At 37.4% G+C, this 25,914-nt stretch overlaps 1 protein-coding gene across 8 annotated transcripts in view; it reads left to right on the forward strand.

The window, feature by feature from the left end:
* Positions 1 to 25,914, forward strand: part of KIF16B (kinesin family member 16B) — a 142,291-nt gene that overhangs the window by 26,426 nt on the left and 89,951 nt on the right. For all 8 annotated transcript variants that reach the window (XM_054820489.1, XM_054820490.1, XM_054820491.1 and 5 more), the window contains exons 6-12: positions 459 to 568; positions 1,191 to 1,333; positions 2,660 to 2,828; positions 3,004 to 3,135; positions 5,959 to 6,134; positions 8,049 to 8,114; positions 11,226 to 11,285. In XM_054820489.1, the coding sequence (XP_054676464.1) occupies positions 459 to 568; positions 1,191 to 1,333; positions 2,660 to 2,828; positions 3,004 to 3,135; positions 5,959 to 6,134; positions 8,049 to 8,114; positions 11,226 to 11,285 (856 nt within the window). The remainder of the gene's footprint in view (positions 1 to 458; positions 569 to 1,190; positions 1,334 to 2,659; positions 2,829 to 3,003; positions 3,136 to 5,958; positions 6,135 to 8,048; positions 8,115 to 11,225; positions 11,286 to 25,914) is intronic.

Below are 25,914 nucleotides of genomic sequence, written 5' to 3' on the forward strand. Positions count from 1 at the left end.
CCCTGTTTCACCTCATCTTTGAGAAAAGTGTGTGTTTTTCAGACAGCTTTCCATGCTTGGCCTCAGTCCTATAATTGATTATTTTTTTTTTTTGTTGGCAGTTGTAGTCAAAATGCACAATTCTTCCAACTTCGGTCCAACAGCTGTGCATTTTGCTTTATTTCAATGATAGTGAAAATGCCTTTTGCTACTGGACAGCGTCTTCCTTATTTTTGCCCTTTATTTTAGGCCAACACTAGGAGACCCTGATCTTGCGAATGTCTGCTTCCTTTTTGTTTGCTTCTTGCTTTTTTTGGCTTTTTGCCTTATGATACAAGTATGCTGTAGTCATTACTATCTTAGGTCAACTTTGGATCCATTTGCTTCTCCATCTTGCTTTCAAACACGGTGTGAACATGGCTTTCCTTTTTTTAAAGACTCTTGAATCAGTCATTGATTTTCTAATCTTGTTCTTTCAGTTATTTGGAAATTTATAACGAACGTGTGAGAGATCTGCTCAGACGGAAGTCATCAAAAACTAATAATTTACGAATACGAGAACATCCAAAAGAAGGGCCTTACGTTGAGGGTAAAAACACTTCCAGTGTTTTGCACTGGATATTTTATTACCTTCTAAAATGTCATGTCTAATTGCATAGGGCATTTTTATCTTTTAAAATGTAAATGATGATGGATACAGTGCTTTCCTTTGATAGAAAAGCATTAAAGGAGAATAGCCTCTTGTTTTGTATCCCCACTCGCTTTCCCAATTCTGAGTTTATTATACATATACAGGTTTTATTTGTAAATTTATAACACATTTTTAAATAACGTTAAGAGATGCAATTGATTTTAAGAATTTGTTGACTATAATTTATAAGTCCTTAATGTTTAGATGGAAAGAACCTATTGGGATCTAATTGTCTTAATCTGTCCTCTGCCACGGAAGGCTCCTATCTCTTGAGGGATTATGCTTATGTTATTGCACTAAATACTTTAGTAAAATTGTGTGTTTTCTTCTTATTTTACTGTAAATGTGTAAGTTCTCCATTGTTCACGTGAGGCCTCATTCCTTTTGTTAAGCGATAAACAAGTATGACAATAAACACTAATTGCAGCAATACTTCGCAGTAGTGAGGGTAATTTGAATCTTTTTGTAAAGAAAATCAAGTGCATGTATGAGCGTACTGTAATGCTCTGCTTTGCTTTAGATTTGTCTAAACATTTAGTGCAAAATTACGCTGATGTAGAGGAACTTATGGAAGCAGGAAATATAAATAGAACGACAGCTGCAACCGGAATGAATGATGTCAGTAGCAGGTCGCATGCCATTTTCACGATCAACTTCACTCAGGTAACAAAACAAAACCCTTGTCTTACTACGTGTTTACATTCAATAATTCCTGTGATAATTAAAAAATGAGGTTGTCAAATAAGCAAGTATGGGTAGATAATGACTATGTTGTTGTCTTGTGACAGGGAAAGTTAAGAGTGTGAAAATACTGTTTTGAGAATTATAAGTATGTTTATCAGTGATTATAATAATTAAAATTTACAGTGTAATGTGATGAATTAAAATGATATTTAACAGATTTTGAGGAGATATTTATTGGGAGTTCAGGCTGAATAACAGTGACCAGTGCCGGTGTGCTTCATGATGCTGCTGTGACAGGGGGAGTGGGTGAGGAGCACGTTGTGTGACTTCAGCCAGAGCTGAACATGGGCTACCTTATACACTCTGTTGCTATCCAAGGTGTACAAAAAACCCTGTCTCCATGGCCCCAATGGTAGACTATAGAAATGTTTTCTGAGTCTTTTCTTGCTGACTCATCATCTGTTACTATTGGAAACCTATTTATATTCCTTGATTTACTGAGGGAATAATGGAGACATTTAACACACTTTCTCAGAGCACAGAGATCTTTTTGTTTATACATAGTAAACTCCTTTTCAACTGACTCCTGCTCTTTGTCATCGTTTTTGGGAGGGCTTTTTAGACACTCCATGGATAACCTGCTAGAAGAAGAGAAGGCAGCAGAGAGGTGGTTTGCTCTCCTGACAGAATTTTGCATGCCTCCTCCCAAAAACATACACACACGCGCGCAAAATCCCATGCACCAGCTGTTCACTACTGATGGACTGCTCATTGCAAGGCTTTCAGAAGAGGATGACAGGCAGGCAGCAGGTTTTGCTCTACTGTTGTACTGTAAAAGTAAAAAGAAGTTTGAAACAGGGCGATCTGACACAGGAATTAAAATAAAAATTGTGGAATAAAATTGCGTTTGCTACTTAATTGAACTTGGAAGCACAGGGAAAAATTGAGTGTAAATAAGTCTGGGTATGCGATAACTTTAAATGTTGAAAGCTTAATAAAACGAATGCAGCACATGTTCACTGTGCATCATGTAAATACCAATTCACATTAGTCAGTGCATCTGCATAAATGGCTAGAAATCTGCAAGTGCTACAATTTAAAGAAGTGCCTGCATGGGAGTTATGCAGCAGTTCATGATCAAATGCCTTTCTGTGGCACCTCTACTACACCTGTCTTCTGAAGCTCTGCTATTGTAAACAAGTTAAATTCGATCATGACATGAAAAAGACCACTGAATTGGATTCAGTAAAATTTCAGAATTTTGTAGCTTAACACACTTTTCTTTGTATTTTTTTTCCCCTGTAGGCTAAATTTGATTCTGAAATGCCTTGTGAGACTGTTAGCAAGATTCATTTGGTAGATCTTGCTGGAAGTGAGAGAGCAGATGCCACTGGTGCCACAGGGGTTAGATTAAAGGAAGGAGGGAATATTAACAAATCTCTCGTTACTCTGGGAAATGTAATTTCTGCCTTAGGTAAGTCTCTGGGTTTTGTGCTTGTCTTTTTTTTTAAACATTAAATACCTTTCTGTTTGTTTATTTACACTTCTGCTCATTTTTACTTACACAAATAGTGGCTTAACACTTACTGTTTTTGAAAATGAATGAAAATGCGTAACTGCTATTTTTGTTTTCTACCTTCACATCACAGCTGATTTATCTCAGGATGCAACAAATCCTCTTTCAAAGAAGAAACAAGTGTTTGTGCCTTACAGGGACTCTGTGTTGACTTGGCTGTTAAAAGATAGCCTAGGAGGAAACTCTAAAACTATAATGATTGCCAGTAAGTGTTTTTAAATTACTTTTTTGCATCCTTAACAGTTCATGCTTAATAGGAGTGGCTGTAAATAGTTCCAGATGCTTTGTTAAGGCAGAACATTGTTTACACATAGTAATGATTTCTTTCTTTCTGAGTTTTCTAGTAACGCTCTGCCTCTACCTACACTCTGCAGAACATGTCTTCCAACAGTAGAACTATATAGGGTCTCATTGTGTATATGGGGACAGTCTAGTTGTTTAGCGATGTCATGAACGATAGCAGGTATGCCTCTAGAATTAGACAGCTTCATTTTCTTATGCAGTTCATCTGTTTGGGTGCACGTATCGCTGGCTGGCTATTTGGTCACAAATATAACAAAGGCATCCAGATTGTGTATGTACAGTCGTTAGACTTTTGTTTGTATAAGTAAGGATCATCCAAATGTATGTGCCTAATTACTTGCATTTGCTCTGACATCTACCTCACTGCTGTGGTTCTTTCACACATGCGCAGTGTAATGGTTAGCTAATCTGCCCAGTTTAACTTCAAGTAATAGTTTCTGTTTATTCTCGAGGTACATTTGCATTCCAGGCAGCTCTGTTACTCATGGTAAATGCTCAAACCTGGACCTAGATAATGACCTCTCCACTTATGCCTTTGATCCTCAGTAACAAAAATATTCCAGCTTTGTGCATCTAGTCAATACTGATGTGTGAATCAGTTTGCGTTTCCAAAACTGTGCTGTTTTTGTTGCGTTAGTAGCAGAAACAACCTGGTCTTTTTGACATTTGGTGGGTAAGACTGTCATTTTTATTTAACCTACTTTTTGAATGCACACAGCGTTTTAAGTTTTTGTCTAAATTTAATTATTTGTGATCAGTCATCTTGCAAACTTTTCTTACAGCTTCCTTTTTACCCATAGGAAGCTCCCTAAGGATCACTTGGTTTAAAAGCCTACCTATGGCATATGTATTGCAATTTTTTCAACAAATTGGAATGGGAATTCCATTCCCAAAAAACTCCCAAGTGAAGCCAGGAGGGTGTTTAAGGGGAAGGGAGGATTTTGGATGTCAGAGATGTAAGGTGTGAAGAGAAGAGCAGCTCTGAAAATTTTCTTGCTCTTTGCTGCTCAAATGAAATGCAGTCTAACTGATGCAGTCCTCTCTTGGGAATGGTGGGAGAGCAGAATTGAAGGAGTAAAACGCATTGGATCAAGTTCTAGTTCTTCAATTGCTTTGCTATAGTCAAATTCTCTGGATAGCAGTTCCTTTGTTGAGTGATGTTGGGGGTGTTTTTGGAATCCGTGCCACTTTGTTTCCTCAGGCTCATCATAGTACCAAAAGAGGCTGTTGGACCAGACTCTTCTTTGTTCTTCTGGTTAAGTAACACTGTGCTGGCATTTTTTTCTTGATGCTTTCTTTTGGTTACATGGTTGAATAACTTGGGTTTTGGGTTTTTTTTTTTTTTTTGACAGATTGGGAAGAGAAGTTTTAGAAACACAGTGAGCTTTCAGTGCCTGTACTAATGATTACAGTGCACAGCTGCTTTTTCAGCTGCTTCCTCATCTACTAACAATGCTTCTGCTGGGCAGAGCCCTGATGGTTGATCTTTTCTCCAACAGTAACTCGACTGGTAATGTGGCTGAACTGCCTAACAGAGCCTGACAAGCTGTCCAGATATGTTTGGCCTGCCTTTTCTATAACTAAACACAAAAAAAGCAGGAAGATCATCTCAAATTGTAGGAAAGGCGCTTATAAAAATACATCCAATTCTGATTTGTCATGTTTCTGTAACGTATTGTAACATGCTTCCAGAAAGAGAATAATTTGAGTAGTGGAGAGGAGACAGTAGATAAAGTAGGGAAGTGATAGTGTGAGCTAGGGGAAGTATATTCTGTTGCTAAGTGCATTTCCCCTAATTCAGGGAGTCTTTACCACAAAAAGAATATTTATTACTGGTGAGAGAATGAGGAAGGGCAGAATATTTTGGTTACTTGATTATTTTTACAGGTGTTTTCATTGTCTGATTCTCCGAGTCTCTCATTCAGTGTGATTATTAAGATTTCTGGTCCCTCATAATTTCTGCATGGTGTTCTCTTCTGTGTTTTTGCTCATCTATTTGGATGCAGTAATTATCTTTTTAATTGGGAACATCTTGTATATAGTTAGGAAAATTAAGTGAAGGATAGCATTAGCACATTCATTTAAACTCTATTTTTCCTGGTAAAGTAGCCTATAAAAATAATACTGGTTTCTTTTGATCCATCAGATAGGTAACAGTTCTGCATGCTGCCAGATGCCTGCAGCTCAGCAGAACAGTTAGGCTTGTAAATTATAGAAGCTCTTCTCTTGTTTTGGTTTTCATGCCTGCTTTTGCTTGAATGCCATCTAATTTCCCTTCAAAATTTGGGCTAGACCTACTGTGTTTTTACCTGAAATGACTTTTCTATTTAATGATTACACTCATACTTACAAAATACTCACCATTTTTCCCCGCTGTTCTTGTAAAAAATTGCAAGAAAGCCTGTAGTCATATAGGACGTTTATGCTCATCAGAGAAATGTAAATGTTAAATAGATTGACAACAAGATTTCTTTACAACACTTGATTGTTGGACCTGATTATCCTAACACACTATTCTAATACAGTGTTTACTTAAGCAAAGTTACAGTGATAGGAAAGCAGTGGAGCTAGGTGAAGAATTGGAACAAATTGTAGCCATACTGGTTAATCATGTATTTCTGTCTCTCCATCCACATTAAGTTTATCTGACTTTTAAAATATAAACTACCTGTACTAAATGAAACATATGGTGCTGGATAAACTGTTTCTGATTTCATCTCCTTAGCTATTTCACCTGCTGATGTCAATTATGGAGAAACTTTAAGTACACTTCGCTATGCAAATAGAGCCAAAAACATCATCAACAAGCCTACTATTAATGAAGATCCTAACGTCAAACTGATCCGTGAACTGAGAGCTGAAATAGCCCGATTAAAAGCCCTGCTTGCTCAGGGGAATCAGGTTAGCTTTACTTGAAATTTATGTGTAATTTTCCTTGAGTTATAACATCTATTTCTAGAATGTAATGAGATAATTATCTTTCATTATATTGATTTGAGTAAACAAGCTCTATGAGGCTATGAATGAATATTATTTTCCTGATTGAATCAGTTTCCATATGGCCAGTGGATTACCCCTTTTAACATAAGGGGGGAAAAATTGTCATCCCAAAGCTTTTAGCTTTCTCTTAATATAATCAGAGCTTGATTGCAGTGTGCTGTGGAACAGGTAGTCACCACAGCATAAGGAGACTGAGCAGCAGCATATTTCCTGGGTCTAGCCTGATGGACTGAAGAGGTATTTTATCTAGTATCTGAAAAGAAGTAGAAGGTATAAAGTATTTAAAATGCATAAACAGAAAACTGTAGGAGTACGGATAGGTTTGAACGATACATTTTATTTGTGTTTGGCTGCACAGTACATTAAAAATCACGTGACATGCCAAACACATAAAAACGTTTTCAGTGGTGGTGTAAGAAAATGTGTCACGCTGTATTTCCCTTTTGCGAGATTCTCTTTCTTGTTCTTCTATCAGTTTTAGCTGCTATAAACATTTGCTGTGCAAGCTCAGTTAGGCTTAATTTCTCCTGTGTTTCCAGGATGGTGAAACCAAACTAACAATAAACTCAGGCCAGTCGTCTCTTCTAAATAACGTCACCCGGGACTGCTGGATTTCATACTTGAGCAAATACGATTTGGAAGTATCTGAAATGATACTTCAGATTTATTTCTAGAACCATCTAATTTTATTTTAGATGGGCTGTGCAATGTGAAATGTCAATTCAGCATAGACTTTTTTTTAATAGAAGGCTAGTACTTCAGCTGGATTTCACGCTATAAAATATTTGCTGAAAAAGGGGATGGGACCACAGTTGGAAGCAGTAATAGGTATTGCATATGACTGAAGCGGAGAGCTTTGCTTTGTTACAAGCAATTAGAAAACGCTTTATGGGGTTGAATTACTCTATTATACTCATGTTTCTTCTGTATTCTTTGGGACGGGAAAATTAATTTATTTTCAAAATGCGGTTTGATTTAGAGTTAGCAAAGTAGATGTAACTTGGACCCCTTTGAAGATCTAATGCTTTGACCTAGTTCCAAGCTGTAAAACAGTGGATATCACAAAATAAATCTGGTTCGGTTGTAGGATGTGATAGATGGTTGTGTGGGAGACAATAAAGAACTTGCTTAAGTTAATTGAATTTGTGCTGGTTGGTAAAACAGCAGGTGGTGTTATGTATGCACTGTAGAACATAAATCTCTGTATAATTTCTTTTGTGGTTTTCCTTTATATTGCCAGAATATCGTATTGCAAATGCTTCTGTAGATCACTGAAGATACTGGTTACCAAAATGTAGTGCTGGATTCAGTGTAGATGGTCACATAACAATGAGTATTGCTTGTGTGTATGTGTGTTGTATAGTACTTTTCCTTTTCTAAGGCCAGTTACCTGAATATATATTTATTAAAGATAAGCAATATACATATCTATTATAGCAAAATGGTTAGCTGTTGATGCATAATAAGTTTTCATGCTTAACAGAAATGTAAAGATAGATGTATCAGGAATTACCCATTCTAAACTTGTGTCTGGTTTCAGTGTCTGCATGTGTGTGACCATGTGCATACATAGTGAATGAAAATAGTACTCTCAAACTGGTGATTTGTATTTGAAATACTTGCTTTGACAAGACTTAGATTACTCTGATTACAGTATTTCAAGGTAAAATGATGTATATTGGAGTTTGAAATACTTCATCCTAAACAATCAAAAAAGTTGAACGATTGTGGTTCTTTCATTTGATTCTGCCAGAAATTGTTACTTGCTTCCTTCCTTTGTAAAAACTTGACTATGTTTACTGTTTACAATTCTAGATCGCACTCTTGGATTCTCCAACAGCGTTAAGTATGGAAGAAAAGCTTCAGCAGAATGAAGCAAGGGTGAGTTATAATTTCATGAAACAGTCTTTAAACCGAAAAAAGGAAAGGATGGGGTCTGGATGCAAGACTGTTGGTAATTTTCAGGTGGTTTTTTGATACACAACTAAACTTTCTCCCACCAAACAGCATTGTTTTAGTGCTTTAAAAAAAATCCAAAAAATCCCCCCAAAAACCCCCAACCAAACAAAAAGATAACTTTATAATGAAGAACAAAGTATCTCTTTGATATTTATATTACAGTTCTAATTAATATTTGTTCCCAGGCCATCTTGTCTTACTACAAAAGTATGTTTGTAAACAGAATAGGGAGGGAAAAGTCTCTAAATCAGAGTAATCAGTAACCAGTAATCACAGGAACAAAACATTCAATGTGCAGAAAATACAGTAAAAGATTTATGTGGAAAATGGTCGACTCTTAACTTGTTGGGGTAGATTTCCAGAAAATTTCAGTCTTTAAATCTGCTATGTTCAAATATGTTCAGTGCCTAGTTAGCTGTCTTTTTTTGGGGAGGCTCTAAGACCTAGGTGTACTTCATAGCGTACCTCACATCAAGTTCTTTTAATAATCCAGCCCAGTGTAAAGACTGGAAAAAATTCCCAGGCAGTTCAGATATGCTCATAGGATCCAAAAGAATATAGATCTAATGGTACTCTGACTTCTCTAATTTGCAATGTTCCATTCTTTATTCTATGTTAATTCTTTTTTTTGTATACTTGCCTTTTTTAAAGCTACTGCAAACTGTTTTAAAAAATAGTATTACTCAGACTTTGGAAGAGGGGAGAGGAAAGTATTTGGAATCATTCAGTTACATGGCAGCAAATATTTAGTTCTGAATATTGTCAACAAGATGCCAATCAAATGTAGATATGATGCCTTTAAAAACCAGAGGCTTCTCAGCTGGTTTAAACTGTAAGGTTTACACTGGTGCTGCTTAGAGCTTTACAATTAGAGAATGAATGCATTGCTTGGAGAATCCTGTTTTGACCGAAGTAATTGGTACAGCGTCTGTCTGCGCTTTTGAGGATTCCCATTGGTAATACCGAATTTTAAAGACACGTTTAAATACATTTCAGTGAAATGATACTTTAAAAATAAACCTGATGGGGAAAAATGGAAGAAATATGTGTATTGGAATGAACCATAGCTGCAAAGTAGACTCCAGGCTTCTCCATAAGCCAAGTTTGTGTTAGGAATGCATTTTACAACTCTGTAGTAGATGCAGGACTCATTATTGTGTTGTATTCAATAATTAAAGTAGGAGCTGCCTAACTGCAGTATGAGCCTTCAGTTGCAAATTAATTTTATTTTTTTTATTCATACTAGGTTTTTAAAAGTTTTTAGCTGAATCAAAGATGAATGAGAATATCGTTAGTATGTGTAGTATGCTTTTAGTGTTGTGCACAAACATAAAGCTTTTATTTAAGAGTAGCTGAGTAATATAAACTGCTGACTGTATGCTAATTAGAGTATGTTATTCATGCTCTGACAGTAATCACTGCTTGTCCTGCTCACAAGTGTTGGCCCCTCTGTGTGGGGAGTATATCGAGCATATTTTAATATATTTTGTCAGCCTCATTAGAAGGTTATGTGATTACTATTCATGATAATTACAATAGACATAATTACTAAAAATTCTTAGTAGATATTGCAGTGGTTATAGCTTTTTTATAATTGAATGAGTGCAATAATTAATTTGTTTATACAGATCTAAAGACTTTATCATCATATTTAAATTATCTGAGAAATATATGGTAGCTTTCTTTTAATGAGTTGATTTGTCTTTATATAAGAACAATGTTTAAATGATTTCTGAGGAATGGAAATTATTCTGGTATGGTGAATAGAATTATGATGGACCTCCTTCATATTTTTCTTTAATCTTTTCAATTATTTTTTGTTTTAACATTCTGATTAGCAGCACTAGGACTGATATGATGCATTGAAAGATGTATTTACTTTTCTCTGTTGAAACTTTGAGATACAGGTAGAGATGAGAGAAGCTTCTTTATCTGCAAATTAATCAATGGGAACTAATCTGCAAAGACAGCTAGGATGGTAGGCTGTAGGTAGCAAATGTGGGGATGTTCGGAGGACCTGCATTGATAGCCTTTATTTTTTTTTTTTTCTATGGTGGTTTTATATGTGAAGTAATACAGAGATATAGCTGGTTTTTTGGTTTGTATTGATTTTGATTTTTTCCCTCCAGATTTCTGCAGTTGAAGTTAATTCAAATAACAGAAGATTGTGTATGGTTTTTAAAAGTCTATGATTTAATTCTTGCATAGAAATGTGGCGATTTTAAAAATGAAAGTGTGCGTATATATATGTGTGTATATATGCATATTTTTTTTTCTGTCTAATGTGATTATGTGCCAAGTCAGCCAGAGCTTTGAGTTGCAGCTGCTTGAAGCACCCTCTGTGCAGTGCTTTCTAAAAAGTCCGAAAGGCTCTGAAATGAAGAGAGCCTTTTAACTTTCATACTTTCCATACCGGTAACTTATGAGATGGACAACTGGATGTGTAGGAAAGGCAGGACAAAACCTAAGCGTTCATACCCAGTGCTCTCCCTGTCTGTAATGCCTTTGCAAGCAGCTTCTTACTCCTGTGCTGATTTCAACCAAGTGTGTGATTTCTTAGTTGCAGCAAACTTTGCTCTGATTCTCTCCTAAAGGCTGCCTGTCCCGAAGGCTGCTTCTTCCGCTGCACCCCATTCTCTGGGTGGTATTTTAGCCTGAACATGCCTACCTGTGCTGTAGGAAAGGAGCTGTCGTCCTGTTACAGCCGTGGGATCAATCTGTGGCAGTAGACTTTGTAGGACTGACGAAGCACTTGATGGAATTATTCCATTTCTTTGAAAATGCCTGCCGTTATTAAAGTGGCTATCCCTGTCCTTTGTTTCATTTTATAAATAAGAATTTTGTGATTTTTCTTTTTGGGAGAGAGGAATTGTAGGTATGGCTATTTATTGCAGGAGCAACAGTGCCCTTCTAGGTGTTTAGGTATTAGAGTTCACAAAGAATTGCACAAATATTTAGTACTTCTCTGAGAATGCGTTCTCAAGGACTTTAGAAGAAATTTGATTTTTTTCCAATATTTGTTTTGTTTTATAGGTACAAGAACTGACCAAAGAGTGGACAAACAAGTGGAATGAAACTCAAGATATTCTGAAAGTAAGGAAAACAAATTTTCAACTTGGCATTTGAGCTAGCCTTAGAGTTTTTCCTTCAAAAAAAGTTCCTGTTCTAAGTCATTGTCTTTGGCTTTTTTTAGTAACACAAATTTTTCTCAGTCTTGTTTTGGCTTATTCTGAAGAATTAGTTTCTGAAAGGTTTTAATAGTAAATATTCAGCCATGGTGGTATTTTTAAAAAAGATTTTAAATAATTACTAATAAAACTGAGCACAACTCTCTCTTTTTTTCACTGTAGTGACCTCAGTGCAAAACAGTTTCTCTCTTGCAAATCTTTAAAATACTGCATGTTTTTATTGAGTTGCAAAGTTAAAGAAAACCTGGGGCAAGCACAAGTGGATCCCTCATCCCCTTGGCCTTTGTGTTGTATCAACAAGACCTGTGAATAATCACCTTTTATGTTACACTGGGTAATATAGCGCGTAGATTTTTGCATTGACCTTCAGATTCACGTTTTGGTCAGAAATGGCTTGTAAACTTGAAAAACAACTTTCAATGGGATTTCTGCACTGGAATCTCCTCCAGTAGGTCTCCATTAAACCAAACAGATGCATCTGACCTAAGTATGCTCTGGAGTCCCAAGCAGAGGGATTTTTTGCAACTGGTTCACTTAAGCTGCCTTGCGTTGTGCTCTTTATATGACTCCAGACTGCTTCTGGAGCATTTAAATCCACACAGTGCTCTCCTGCATTTTGTAGACTTAATACAGTTCCAGGGGGGCAACTTGGTGATTTTTCCATACTGTATTTTTTGTGTGATGTAGACTGAGACTTTTGTGTTCTCTGTATGTGTCTTTGTTTTCCTGCTGTTCAGTTGTACTGGTAGGATTTTATGTTGGCATTTGGCTCCTGATTAAGGCGATAGTCTGAGGTGATATTTTAATGGGCTACTTTATGATTCCATACAAGCACGCACGTGCACACACATACAGAGTAATAATTCCTACAGTTTCTTTTTCATGACGTAGAATAACATTTTTTTTGCAAATTTTTTAACTATTCTGTTAAATAAAAAATTTTGAAAAAAAAAAATAGCTTAAGCTTTCATGACTTGCTGTATATTCTGAGCAGAAATGTGTTTGGAGTGCAATTCAAGCAAGCATTTAGAAGTAATTTTTTAATTCTCCTTATCACTGATCTGAAACTTGGTTTTTGTAGTTGATTATTTTGCTATGCATTGCTTTTTGATTCCTTTAATTTTTTTTAAGTTCACCACCGTGTCTATTATCTGACTTTGAAATAAGTTGAATGGCTCCATGCTTAAAAATAAAAATAAAGCGCAAATAGCATAGAGAACAGAGCAGAGTTGGTAACTGCCTAGCAGATGGCGTGACAGAATGGACTGTTTAATGTCTGTCCAGATACTGAACTGGGAATTACCATTTGCATATTCCTCAGAGATGTTTTGGGTCCAATTTTACATTATTTCTCTGTTTATTTTGTTCCTTTGAAGCATCTATATGTGCATAGAACTTTATTAATCCTGTCTTTACTCAGGTCTGGATTGGGGAGTCAGTTGTCACATGGAGAATTTGTGAATTTTGGTCAATCATGAAAGTGAACATGATGTAGCATATGGGAAGTCTTTAAAGCTTAATGTTGGAAAAGCACTGATTCTTCCACAGAAATTACAGAATTGTAGGAGGTGGTAACGGAACAATTCATATAAACAAGGGAAAGCTGCATTTGTTAAATAGCTGAATATAAAAGACTTAAAAACACAGAAGCTGTAATTCTACTCTTTGAGTATGGAGCTTTTAGCTGAATTCATACAGCTTCTGTAGTTTGCAATTTTACATGCTGAAATTTGAGTTCATGAACATAGCTTATATTTCACTTTTGGGTTAAATTGATAAAACTTTCTTGGCCCTGAAAAACTGAAAATCTGCAAAAGATTTCTTGGTTGTACTGTTTTATTTTACACCATTTTACTGAAGCTATCCATATTTTTATTCGCTTCTTGTTTGATGATTCCTGAAATCACTGCCAGCATATGAGTGGAAAAGGGCTTTTTGGAAGCTTGCCAGGCTGAGTTGCTGGAAAGCAGGTTTTAAACTATAGAGAGCAGCAGTGTTTCTTGTAATGGACTCCCTATAAGTTCACTAGCTTTTTTGTTTCATTATTGAGGTACCTCCTCTTGCACACACAGACATTGTTCATTTGTAAAACTAGAATGTCTTGGCACCCTTTGAAAAATGAGACTGTCTTTGTATGTCCACCTGACTGCAGTCATAACTGCAACATTTTCTATGCCATAATCCAGTAACTTTCAGGACATTCTTCATTAAGGTACTTCACGTTTGTATTTATGTTTAAAACCTGCTTCCCCTGTGCCTCACTCTTGGTTTTGCACTCCTAAGATCATAGAATCACAGAACGGTTTGGATTGGAAGGGACCTTAAAGATCATCTAGTTCCAACCGCCCTGCCATGGGCAGGGACACCCTCCACTAGACCACATTGCCCAAAGCCTCATCCAACCTGGCCTTGAACACTTCCAGGGATGGGGCCTCCACAACCTCCCTGGGCAACCTGTTCCAGTGCCTCAGCGCCCTCACCATAAAGAATTTCTTTCTAACATCCAATCTAAATCTACCCTCTTTTAGTTTAAACCCATTACCCCTTGTCCTATCACTCTGTGCCCTTGTGAACAGTCCCTCACCAGCTTTCTTGTGGGCTCCCTTTAAGTACTGGAAGGCCACAATAAGGTCTCCCTGGAGCCTTCCCTTTTCCAGGCTGAACAATCCCAACTCTCTCAGCCTGTCCTCATAGGAGAGGTGCTCCAGCCCTCTGATCCCTGGGCTCGCTCCAACAGCTCCATGTCCTTCTTGTACTGGGGACCCCAGAGCTGGAAGCAGTATTCCAGGTGGGGTCTCAGGAGAAAAGATGCCTTTCAGTTCCTGCCCCGAGGCAGGCTTGGAGAATTAAAATCCTTTAGCTTTTCAGTCCCTGACACCTTTTGCTCCAAATCTTTTAGGCAGTTGATTTTGAAAATTCATGTGAACAGCTGCCTATTACCTATTCATATATGCTTAGCAGATGCAAGTGCACTTGCTAGTAGCTGAATGGGATTTCCTACTCCATTATATGTGGCTATGCATTTTCATATTATGCTCTAAATATCAGAGTTCATGTGGTTTTGAATTGTTCTCACAGGCTGATGGGAAAATCTGTTAATGTTTAAATCCAAAATAATTGAAAGGATTTTGTGTAAGCCTTGTAAAATACGGGAAGCTGGATTCACAGGGCATGCTGGTGTCTTCTACTAGATCAACAGATACTGCTGGAAAAAGTTACCTGCTTCTTACAGAATGCAGTGCTTTCATCAGCCCTGACAAAGAAGTGATGCATACTGTTTTGCAGGGAAGATGTTCCTCAGACTTGTTCACCCTTGCCAGTTATTTTGAACCTTGTTTTAAATTAGACCAGCAACATCTAAATGCTACCTTGAAAATAATTCATAGGGAATGGAAAATACTATCCAGCTAGAAAACACTGAGGAAGAGAGGAGACTGTGTGAAGGCAAGTTTTTGATAAAATGTATTTGCTAGATTAAATTATTTCAGCCGGCACAGTGCCGTGTGTGCAGCTGACACGCGCATCCCAGTATTCTTCCTTATTTCTGCTTATAGCTCTTAGCTCCTTTGACATTTTTCTGTGTGGTTCACCCAAAGTGACGGCTTTCCATCACAGTGTGCATCTTTAAACTGAGTTTGTTGGACTATCCTATCTTTAAATGTTGTCAGTTGTGGATTTGGTGCAGAGTCTGGATGCCGTTATCAGCTGTGGACATCTTGTATAATCCTTCATGTATGCTGTTGTCAGGTTGGACGTGTCTTGGACTGGTGATGGTAGTATTGATAGTATGCTCTCTTTCTTTCATGCATCTGGAAGAGAAGCCCTTTTGCAGGGTGACTCACTGGGTTCCTCTAGAGTCTGAATTACCGTCAACTCACACCTAAAGCCCAAATCCTCCTGTTTCCCTTACGCAAAGGTTAGGACACTGTGTACATTGGAGTTTTAAATTTGTGCTAATTCCATATGAAGTATTCTTGGTGATGTTAATCTGTCTGAAGTGACGAGTGTTATTTCCAATGATAATGTTTGTTTGCCACTTGACACTAACCTCACTAACCAAGTATTAAAATCTGTCCCTTGTCCTTCTTTTTAATTGAAGGGAGGTTTTTTTAGTGCTTAATGAACTTGATAAATATGTGGAATGATGCTTCAGCATTGGGTAAAATGCTGCATGGAAAACCAAAGTGATGGTGTTTGATTTGAAGCCCGTAGGCTTTGGCTTATTTCTTCAAATGGCACCAGCTGTAAAAAGAATTGCACTTTACAAAACAGCCCTGCTTTACACAGCTTCTCTATTTTCAGGTGTCTTGCAACCTCAGCACTTATTTAACTCTAGGATTTTTGCTTTCATCTTGCTCTCATTGAATCTTTCTGTGGATTTTTTTTTTCCCCTCTGTTAATGTTCTTCCATACACATCCCCAAAAAGAAGAGGAGGAGGGAAGAAAAACTGCTCTTTTCCTTAGTTTAGTCTTTTTTGTATTGTTCTGTTAAAGATCAGTCCTGGGGTCTGTAATTTCTTTGGATGCTTTCTAAGATGTTAGGGTAACCTATCCAACTTTCGATTTTTCTCTTTCTTTGAGGCTTTAATTGGTACAAAACTTCTTTTGATGTGGCTGCTATATTTGACTGCATGTGTTTGTCATTCTCCCAGAGATCTTTTTCTTTTAGTGGCATCTTATTTTTGTCATCTTTTGTGTGTGTTCCAATTTCTTTCTCTAACCTTTAGCAGCTTTTATATTAATCTTTTTAAAATGTGTACTCCTTTATATAATACTCTGATGTTTTTTTTTCTTCCCAACTTTCTTTTAAATTTCCCCTTCCGTTTTACTGTTTGTGTAGGAATTGGTTTGGCTTTTAGCTTTTGCTGCCTTTGATATATGTCATTTGTACTTAGCGTTAAGGTATTTAGATGCAGGGTTTTTTTTTTTCAGTTTTGTTTTTAGTTTTAAGTAGAATTAGAGTTACTTTTTATTTCGTTATTCTGTTGTTTGATTCTAATCATGTCACTAGCTTTGTGTGGCAGAGCTCAACTGATGTCGAAGGATGCAGAGATCTGCCTTCACAGAGTCTATTAGAGGACAGGGTCGTCTGTGTGTGTGTGTGTGTCATTCTCATGATCAATAGTTTAACTAGTAGCTGCATCAACTGGCTTTATCCTGTTGGATTTAGTGACACAGCTTCACTTCCATCAATAATACTAATTCTGCTGCAGTACTTTACCACATGTTGTGTAAATATGTTATTGAACACTGTTGATTTTATATTTTTCTTTTCAGTGTCCTTTGGTTGAGTACTGGCTAATAGTACATTTTTATGGCTTAACAATGGTTATTCCTACCTGGGGAAGAAAACTGTTGCTAGTATGTCTATCTTCAAGCATTAACATGTACCTTTTTTTATATCATGCCTCTTTTTAGGGGAAATGAGATACTCTTAATTTGCCATGATGAATACATACAGACTACTACCAAACAGTTATTTTGGTAGACATACTCATCTAAACAGAAGAATTTCCTTTCTTTATGAATCTTGGCTGTACCCAACAAAGACACTAGGAGGCCAAAACTCAAAGGTTGCTATTTGTGAGGTGCTGATTAGGGTGGCAGAAACTAATAGATTTTGATTTTAGTCATTTCCTTTCCATGGTGGCTTGTATACCATAGTGAACTCTGTCAAAAGCAGTTTGTTGTGTTCTGTATAAATGTTCTATATAAAATATTAGTCTACATTTATTTGCATTTCCAGATAATTTTTAAACCACAGTTGCTGAATGATATTTATACACCTGTATCTGAGATCTTCTGCCTGTAAGACTGGGCATACCTCGCCATTTTCCTGTTTTATGCTTTTTTATTACTTCCTATACTTCCTATTACTACCTTGACTCGCTTGGCTCCATATCCTCTTACTTGTTTTGTGTTTTACCCCAGTACTTTGCCCTTCCAAGAGCATTTGTTTGCTCTGCTCTGTCATGTCTTTGTTTTAACATGCTCAGTCCTCTGGTGAAAAGTGCTCTCGGTTAACACCTGCTACTTTCACCTGAAAGTCTTGTGTGTGCTATATCCACTTTTTGCTGGCTGTAGAATAGAGCAGTTGTGCAAGCTCTCGGGTTCCTGACGAATAGACTGTAGAACGTCTTTTAAAAGTGCTTACTGCGTCACTAGTAATGATGATGGTTCATTAGTCATGGCATGGGCTTCTTGTCCAAAAACTGTAGTAGTGACACTTCGCCATTCAATGCCTTCAGCAACCAATAAAGTCTTGTGGGGTTATGCCTATTCCATAGTAAGATTGCTAGAACCTTAAGAACCTAATGCATAATGTAGTTGTCTTAGATCACTGATGAATAGCTGGTTTTTAATTTAAATGTATATACGTTTTATAGGTATAAAATTATGTGATGAACAAAAAACTACAGCTTGATATTTTTAATTATTTGTATTGCTCAGATCATTTTACCATTGGGTAAGTTGGGTATTGGAAAGCTGCATATTGTGAAGCTTTTACAAAAGACACCAATGTAGGCTTTAATCCCACCTTTAAAAAGTACCCGTGGCTTTTTGGGACTTCTGGACACAGGTCCTAAAATGGTTGGATTTAGAGGTTGAATGGGGAAAAAAAAGAAAAAGTTACAGGAACAGTGTGCATTTATATACAAAATGATATATGCATGATAATGTATTTAAACTGTTCATTTTCAGCTTTGGCATATGTGCCTATTTGTATGTTTGGCAGGAATAACTCTTTTTTCTAAGGATTTTTCACATTTCAGTAAGTGAATTATTTCTGTAAAATTGTTGCTGGTTAGACAGGTTGGTGTTGCATTTTGTTACTAGTGAATTTGTTTTCTTTTAGAAAAGTTGACAGAATAAATAGAATAACACCTCTGTTCCTAAGGATGTTTGCTTTTTCAAAAATTGTTTACCCTCCAACAATTATGTAATATGGGTACATTTATCAAAGTGAATTTATATGGAAAGGAAAAATGCGCATTTGAATTAAATAGTTTCTTATTAACATTTTATGCTTAATAGGATTCCCTTCAGCTGGTTTGTGAATGTTGTGCAGAAGACAAGATTCTGAGACAATTTTAAAAGTGTTGATGTTAATTATTCTTGTCTACCTAACTCAGAAATCATACAATAAATGATAATAGCTTCTCTCTCTCTTAGAAGCCTGTTTAAATGTGGTTTTGGTTTCTTGCACTAGATGTCACTGCAGATACAAAAATCAGTTTTTTTTTTCCTGCATGCTTAATTCAGATTTAATTCAGATATTTTAAGGCAAAATGATTTGCAATATCTTGACTTCAGTTGCAGTTCGGATCTACTAAAATAAGATTATGAGAATGCCAAAACATTGGTTTAGGAGCAAGTCCTGAAGAACCTGAGTAACTGTTTTGACAGAAGTGCTTCTGAACAATTCACAGGTGGGATGCACAGTAGAGTGATTATGTACATTCAGAATTACTGCAGTTATTTTTCAGTACATTTTTCAACACTCTCTTTCAAATTAATGTGTATCCAGACTGTTTGACAGATTACTTTAGCTCAAGCCTTTAAAACGTATTTATTTTCTTAACTTTGTTATAGGCCTGATATTTTAGGGATATAAAAGAACAGTTTCTGGGAGAGAGGTAGTATCGTTTATTTGACCAGGTGATATCGTTGAGAAAGTGAAGGGGCTTTTGGACGTACAGATCTTTCACCAGGGCACTTCTGCTATTTGCGTTCTCTTTTAATGGATCTTGCAGTTGAAAAGCCAGTGGCAATGATATGCAGCTTCTATTTATAACGGTTTCTTTTAACATTTTTTCTCTTCATTAATCACTTCTGTAGATTTATAATTGAATTTCAGTACATTAAAATTTAATAAGTTTGGGTTTTTTCCATCTTTTTTTGAGAAGGTTGTCTAGCAACAAGGGAGTGTTTACTGTTCTCAATCCTTATACAGTATTTACCCACAAGTCCTGCCTCTTGAGTGATGACAAGTAATATCTAGTTTAGCTCTCGGTTTTATTAGGGTTTGTTTTCTTATACCTGGCCTTGTGCATTACTTATTTCTCGAGTGTAGCAGTTACTGGCAATGGTTGTAGTCTATAAAATCATCTATTCTGGTTGTGAGATTTAAAGTTGGGATAAATTGTCGTTACTAAATGTCACAGAACTTCCCTCCTCCAAAGCCTCTACAGAATGGACTTTTTGTTCTTTGGGGGTTGGTTCAGAAGCTGGGACGTGAAAACACAGCATTATCTCTCCCCCCTGCCCGAACCCCCCATCTTTTTTTTTTTTTCTTTTGGTCATAAGATAAAACTAATGTATTTACATCCCAGGTTCTTTATGCTATTGGCCAGCACACAGATTTCTGCTTTGGAATTTGAGTTTGGACAGAGATCATCCAAACATGATTTGTTTTACCTTAAATAGACATTGTTTTTTCATACTAGATTACTGAACAGATGCCATTATTAAAAGATAGTTATTGCTTTAACTGGTCATCCCCCTTGCTTCAGTCTGGTAGGTATGCCTAGGTCAATGCAGACTAAGAAGAAAGAAAATACAGTAGAGAGATTTTTCCGTAAAAGCAAACAAACAGAAACTTTTTAAAGGGTTAGGTGGTTCTCCTGAGATACATGTTACTTTTTCTTCAGGAGAGCAGCTCTCATTGCTCTTCACTCACCAGCAATTTTTTTCAGTGCTTTGTCCACTCTCAGCATTGGCTTGCTGTTGTCAGAGGAATCAAAAATACTAAATTGGGAACTGGTGCTACTGCTCTACTGTAGCTCTTTTCCTAATAGAAACACTATTGAAAGGGTCCTAGCCACCTGGGGAATGCTGAGAGCAGCAGTCAAAAGTAGATTTCAAAAGAAATAGTGGTCTAATTTCAAGTCTGTCTCTGCCACCTGTGTTCATCTTATTAAGAAACCTCCTTTCTCTCTTGCAGCCTCTTTAGCTGCTTGCGGTGCCTCTGCGGTGGTCTGACCACTTTTAACTTTCAGTTTCTGCTAGAAGGTTGCAATCAAGAGATGCCTAATGCTACTGATTGGGTTTTTTTATTTCAGTTTTAAACCGTTTTTCCCACTTGAAACCACCTGGACCATCAGAGAAGCGCGGTCGGGGGCCGTCGTTTCTGAGCTCACCAGCCACGGATTAAGGCAGGGTTGAATAGTTTGGTTGATCCAGGCTGTGCATTCCAAAAGAGGCCCTCCGGTTTCTAGGAATAACCGTACTCCCAAGTATTTCGCTGCTGTCCTCCTTACAACTGGGGCCCTGCATTTGTAGATTATCCAGGCCGTGCTTAGCTTTAATCCATCCCTAGGGCTTGTAGGTGGTTTTCAAATGAGAAGGGAGTCAGAGAGACCGAGTTGCTTTTGAAATCCTTTCTACAGCTCAGATGCCACTTGTTCAACAATTCCTCCTGGGCTTTTGGTCTGCTTTTCTATTAATTTTCTTGTGGCAGGAAGGGGAGCTAAATTGAAAGCAGTGGAAGGTCCTGATTTAGCCTGTAGAAAAAAGAAGAAATATACCCTGAAAGGTGTTTCTTGTAAAGGATCAGCAGAGAAGTAGTGAGAACGAGAAAAGACAGAATGTAAATTCCTCATTGGACTTGGTTATGGGAGGGTAAAGAAGCATTCCAACATTTTAGATGAAAACCATAAATTTATCTTGAGTCCCTCACAAAGGAATTGTTTCTAATGGCAATGTGTATTGGGTATGAAATACCAGAGCCATTTTATTCTGCTAGTGTTTTCAGCAGTATATTTAGGAGTTTATTACTGCATGATTCTGATAGCTTTGAGCACACAGTACTGTTGTGCACCTGGCTTAACGTCTTAATTGGCAACTGAGCGTAGCCTTGATTCATACAGCCGTACTGCGGTAGAAGGGCTGCTGGAATGATGGGCTTGTTCTTTGTTCTTCCTGACTACAGAGATGATATTTTTAATGAAATCCACTAAGAGATGTCTTAAACACAGATGGCAGCACAAATCTACCACTGTTGCAATCGGGCTGTATTCCTGAACAAAGGAAAGGGCAGGTCCGGTTTCTGACTGCCATGTGTCTCCTCAGGTTCATTCACTCTGTACCGCGGTAGCTGGGCTGTGAGGGACAAGAATGTGCTGGCAACCAAGCCCATGCATCTTCCTCTGCAAAAGACTTTTGCTATTGTGTTGCTGGTCCTGAAGTCTGTATTTTTTGGTAGTTGTTGATTACTAGTATGCATAGTTCTACTCCTTTCTTCAGTTTCTTTCGATAGCAAGGGCTATATGTTGGCCCTGAGGAAGGGACTAATAGATTTAAAGTAATCTATTACTTTAGATTCATCTCTACAGCAGTAGAGATGAATTTCTCGGTAAATAATGAACAAAACAGAACTCTAGATAAGTGAAACACTTCTTAATTCTCCCATCCCCCAAGAAACACACAAAAACCGAAATAGCTTTTAAAATGAATAAATGTATTAGCTATGAGACTAGTTTTTTTTTCCTCTACAATTCCATGACTCATTCATCATCCAGCTTTAGCAACAAATGAGGTAGGAGTCCTGTAGATAATAGTACAGTTCACTGCAATCTCTTGATTCATTCCCAGAGTACAGTCTATGGAATGAATTATTCACAGGTCCTGTAGAAAATATATGATCGTGTAATTAAAGACTGTATTGTAATGCGTATGGGAGAAGAGGATGAATTAAGATAGCCTATTTCTTTCTCTTCCAGTCGGGCCCTTTCCCCCTTTGAGATACCAGCATGAAGAATACCGAGGGCAGAGTTGCTGTCTCTTAGCTGGAAGGTATAGTACCTCCTGCTAGGAAGGATCACTAGTGGCAGGAAGAGTCTTGTTCTCTGCCCCGAATGTCAGTGCTGCGATATGTAGACTTGTTTTTCCTTAGAGACTAATGTATGCTCAGTGTGGTCACACATAGGAGGCTGTGAGAGGTGAAGCCTGCTCCACTTGAGACATAGCAGAATGCTCTGTGCACCTCATTTTTTGAAATAGAAGAATAGTTTTTCCTTAAACCCAAGCTAGTGGAGGCACAAACCAGCCTACGGCAGATGCTCCAGCATGGAAATTGGCAGCTTTGATGGTTTAAGTTTTATAAGCCGCTGGAAAATAGGATTTTACAGGCTAGTGTCCAGGAAGCTTGAGCAGCCAAACAGGCACCTCTGCTTACAATTAGCCAAATCCTGTGGTTCTATTCAGGGAATCTTTCTCAGATGTCAGTAGTAATTTTGTGTGTACAAGGTCTAACGTGTCAAGGAGCAGGCATTTCAACTTGTTAAGTTTGTCCTTGTAATTCCAGGAATGAAGGCCAAATTTCCTGAAAAATGACTTCCAATTGGCCAAGGTTTCTGATGGAAACCCTTGCAGCACATTAAGTATAGTGGTGATTTGGGGTGCCACCACAATCATAGGGTTTCTGTGTATTAATAGACAGCTGCATGTCAGCAGTGAGCACGTGGCAAATGATTCCCAGGGGGAAAGAGAAATAATGAAAAAAGGAAAAGGTAAGCCGACCTTATAAGACGAAGAACTGCTCCTGTAATTCCCTTACTCTTTAAAGGAATAGCATCAGAATCTTCCATCATTTTAGCTTCACTATCTTAGCAGTTGCTCATTCAAGCAGTTCTGCATCTGCCTTTTTAATTGACATTCATTTCAGACAGCTATCAATGCCTGTGTGGGCTGCTGCTGGAGCACCTGCACTTTCACAGTCAGCCGTTCACAAAAAACTACAGTTTTCTGATCTTGGTTGTTGCAGACTCTTCAATGGCTTTTCTTGATTGATGAGGGTGGTGTGGTCTAATGCTCTAGGAGACGGGGGGAAAAATTCTGATTAGGAAGTTTCTCCTCAGTTGTGATTTTCTTTGTGGCTTTAGGTAGTAGAAGTTTCTTTGTCTCGGAAGACTGAAGTGTCTTAATTGTACTAAACTTTTTGTTTTAATTGTGCTGAAACTGACTCTGGCAGCCAGCAGGACGGTGTTATTTCTTTGTCCCATTGACTAGAAGGAGAAGACATAGTAGGAGTTTGTGCCTTATCTAACATACATGTGCACAATAATTGATGATTATACAAGTAATTTTCATAATTGATTATATAAATAATTAATGTCTGATAAAGAAATAGCATATTTTTAATTTTCAAAAGCATTTTATTCACGTCCTAGGATAGTACAACATGTAGCTTTGACATGTCCACAGGTTATAAAACATACACCTCCTCAATGATGGCATGTTCCATATTTCCTCCTCTCTTCCCCTTGCCTACCGAATAGCACCTACTACTTTTGTGGCAGGTGATTCAAAATTTATTTTGTTATTACAGAAACCATACCTCTGTCAAGCTGAACATAGTAAAGCATAGGACAGAAATTTGATATTGTATATGCGGCCTTATAGAATATAAAAACCCGCTTGTTTAACAAACACCCGCTAAGGAGAAGAGCAGCTTCACTGATACAAAACAGAACAAACCAGCTTTCCCTAGTTAATGTGTAGGCTGTCACTTTAATGGGAATCTCAAATATTTCAAAGTTGTTTTCTTGAACAGATTTTTTTTTTTTACCCTGGAATTGTCTTGTCAATCACAATTAGACACAATCGAATTTCTTTCAGCTGCTGCTCAGTGTTTTGTCTTGGCTGATCTCTTTGTGATAAGTATTTTGTAAGGGAGCCAGCCTGCAGAGCAAGAAAGGTGTCTATGTAACCAGTTCCCATCCAAAACATAACAAGTTAAATACTCAGCTCTGTTTCTCACTTCATCGTTTCAAGAATTATTATTAGTAAGCCCAAACCAGATTTCACAATCTTTTGATACCCTTTTTTTTCTTTTCTCCTACCTTTTGTTCCTCCCATCCATAGAGTCATGTTGACAGTAAATGTTTTCTCATGCTTTGCAGCAGAAGCTCCTTGTTCCTCTTTTAGTTCTTAGAGTAATATTATGCTTTGAGAAATCTTTTTACATTCCAAGCCATCATGTTAATAACTTTCCTAATGCTGGCATTTCTAATGTTTCCTGGCGTACATTTCCAATATTTCCTAATATTGGCAGGGTGACTACGTATATGCTAGTTGTCTGGAAAATTGTTGATGAAATGTCTGCCTGTCTTCCAGGAGGCAATGCACCATTCAGAAGTAAGGAGCGGGTCTGTTCCATCTCTTCAGCATGTAGTCTGGATAGTTTAACCCATCAACACAAATGTGAAAAGCTCTGTGAACATATCTGTGTTGTTTCCAAATCATTTTTCTGCTGCTGTTATGGTAGGTTTTTCCAGTTGGTCCATAGCAAGATTGCTTTATTATGCAGAATATTTTTTTGTGGTACACTTATATATTTTCCCCTCTGACTATGAGGATGTTATTGAGACATATAGTATAGAGAATACTCAGCCCTGACAATCTAATAAAACTTAATATCCTTCTCTTTCCACTCCAGTCTTCCCAGAAGGAAATCAAAAATCTTGTCAGCAGTGATTGACTCATCCAATAGAGTCTTGTTAAAGAGAGTGCAGGTTCAGATTTATTTGTTGGAGAGTAATGTGCTAGTGTTTCAGGCTGTCCCTGTTTTAGGTACTGAAACATCAGTTAGCGCTTGGAAGTATTTTAGTGCCTAATTCCCATTTGTTTCATTTGGATGTGGTTGTATGAATACTTTAAAAATACAGAGTTTAGACAGAATGCTATGAGGTAGTTATTTATTTATATTTCCTCAGTACAACTTCCTTCTGTGTGAAAGAAGTCTCATTGTTTTGCAGGAACTTTTCCAGCAAAAGATTTGCAATTTTGGGCAGCTTCTGATCTAGTAATGGTTCATCCATGAATATCACCTTTACTACATCTGGAGTTCTTACTCTTAGGTAAATCCAGAAGACTTAATTAAGACCAACTAATCCACAATAGACCAGTTAAGGACTTACTCGTCTTCAAAATGTTAACTTCTGTAGAGCTTTTTGTTAAATATTTACATTTAATTTCTTTAAAAGTCTGGTTCGCAGCATCTGGACAAACTTGCTGAAGGATTTGTTCTGAATGTGTTTTATTAAATTCTTGGGGTTTTTGTATGGAACATTTCTATGAAAAAGTCTCTTCTTACATGAGCACACCTCCAAATCTTTGATTGTCAAAGGTTGGAAGTTTATTGTTGTTTTCAACTGTTTTTCATTTCCCCTTGTGTTCTCATTTTGTGGCTGTTTCCACACACCACGAGAGAACAAATCTGGAGATGGGTTACACTGCAAAACAAAGAACAGCGTTTCAACTTCTTACAGTTTGTAGCAGTCCAAAGGTGCTTAGACCTTAATTACATGAAGCAGCAGTCTGATGCCGTAAGGAGTGAAATTGGTTTATTACTTGCCCTTAGAAGCTTCTCACCATCCTCCTTCATTTCCATTCCTGAGCTCAAGCTACGATATCAGACTTCTAAGTTTGATTGGATAGTGGCATGGTCAGCACGAGGGTTTGACAAGGTGTTGGTAGGCCAAGGTGGGTGCTGACATGACTCGAGAAAATACCGTATTTAAATCTTCGGAAAA

Source organism: Grus americana, chromosome 3 (genome assembly GCF_028858705.1).
Source record: "Grus americana isolate bGruAme1 chromosome 3, bGruAme1.mat, whole genome shotgun sequence".
Lineage (NCBI taxonomy): Eukaryota > Metazoa > Chordata > Aves > Gruiformes > Gruidae > Grus > Grus americana.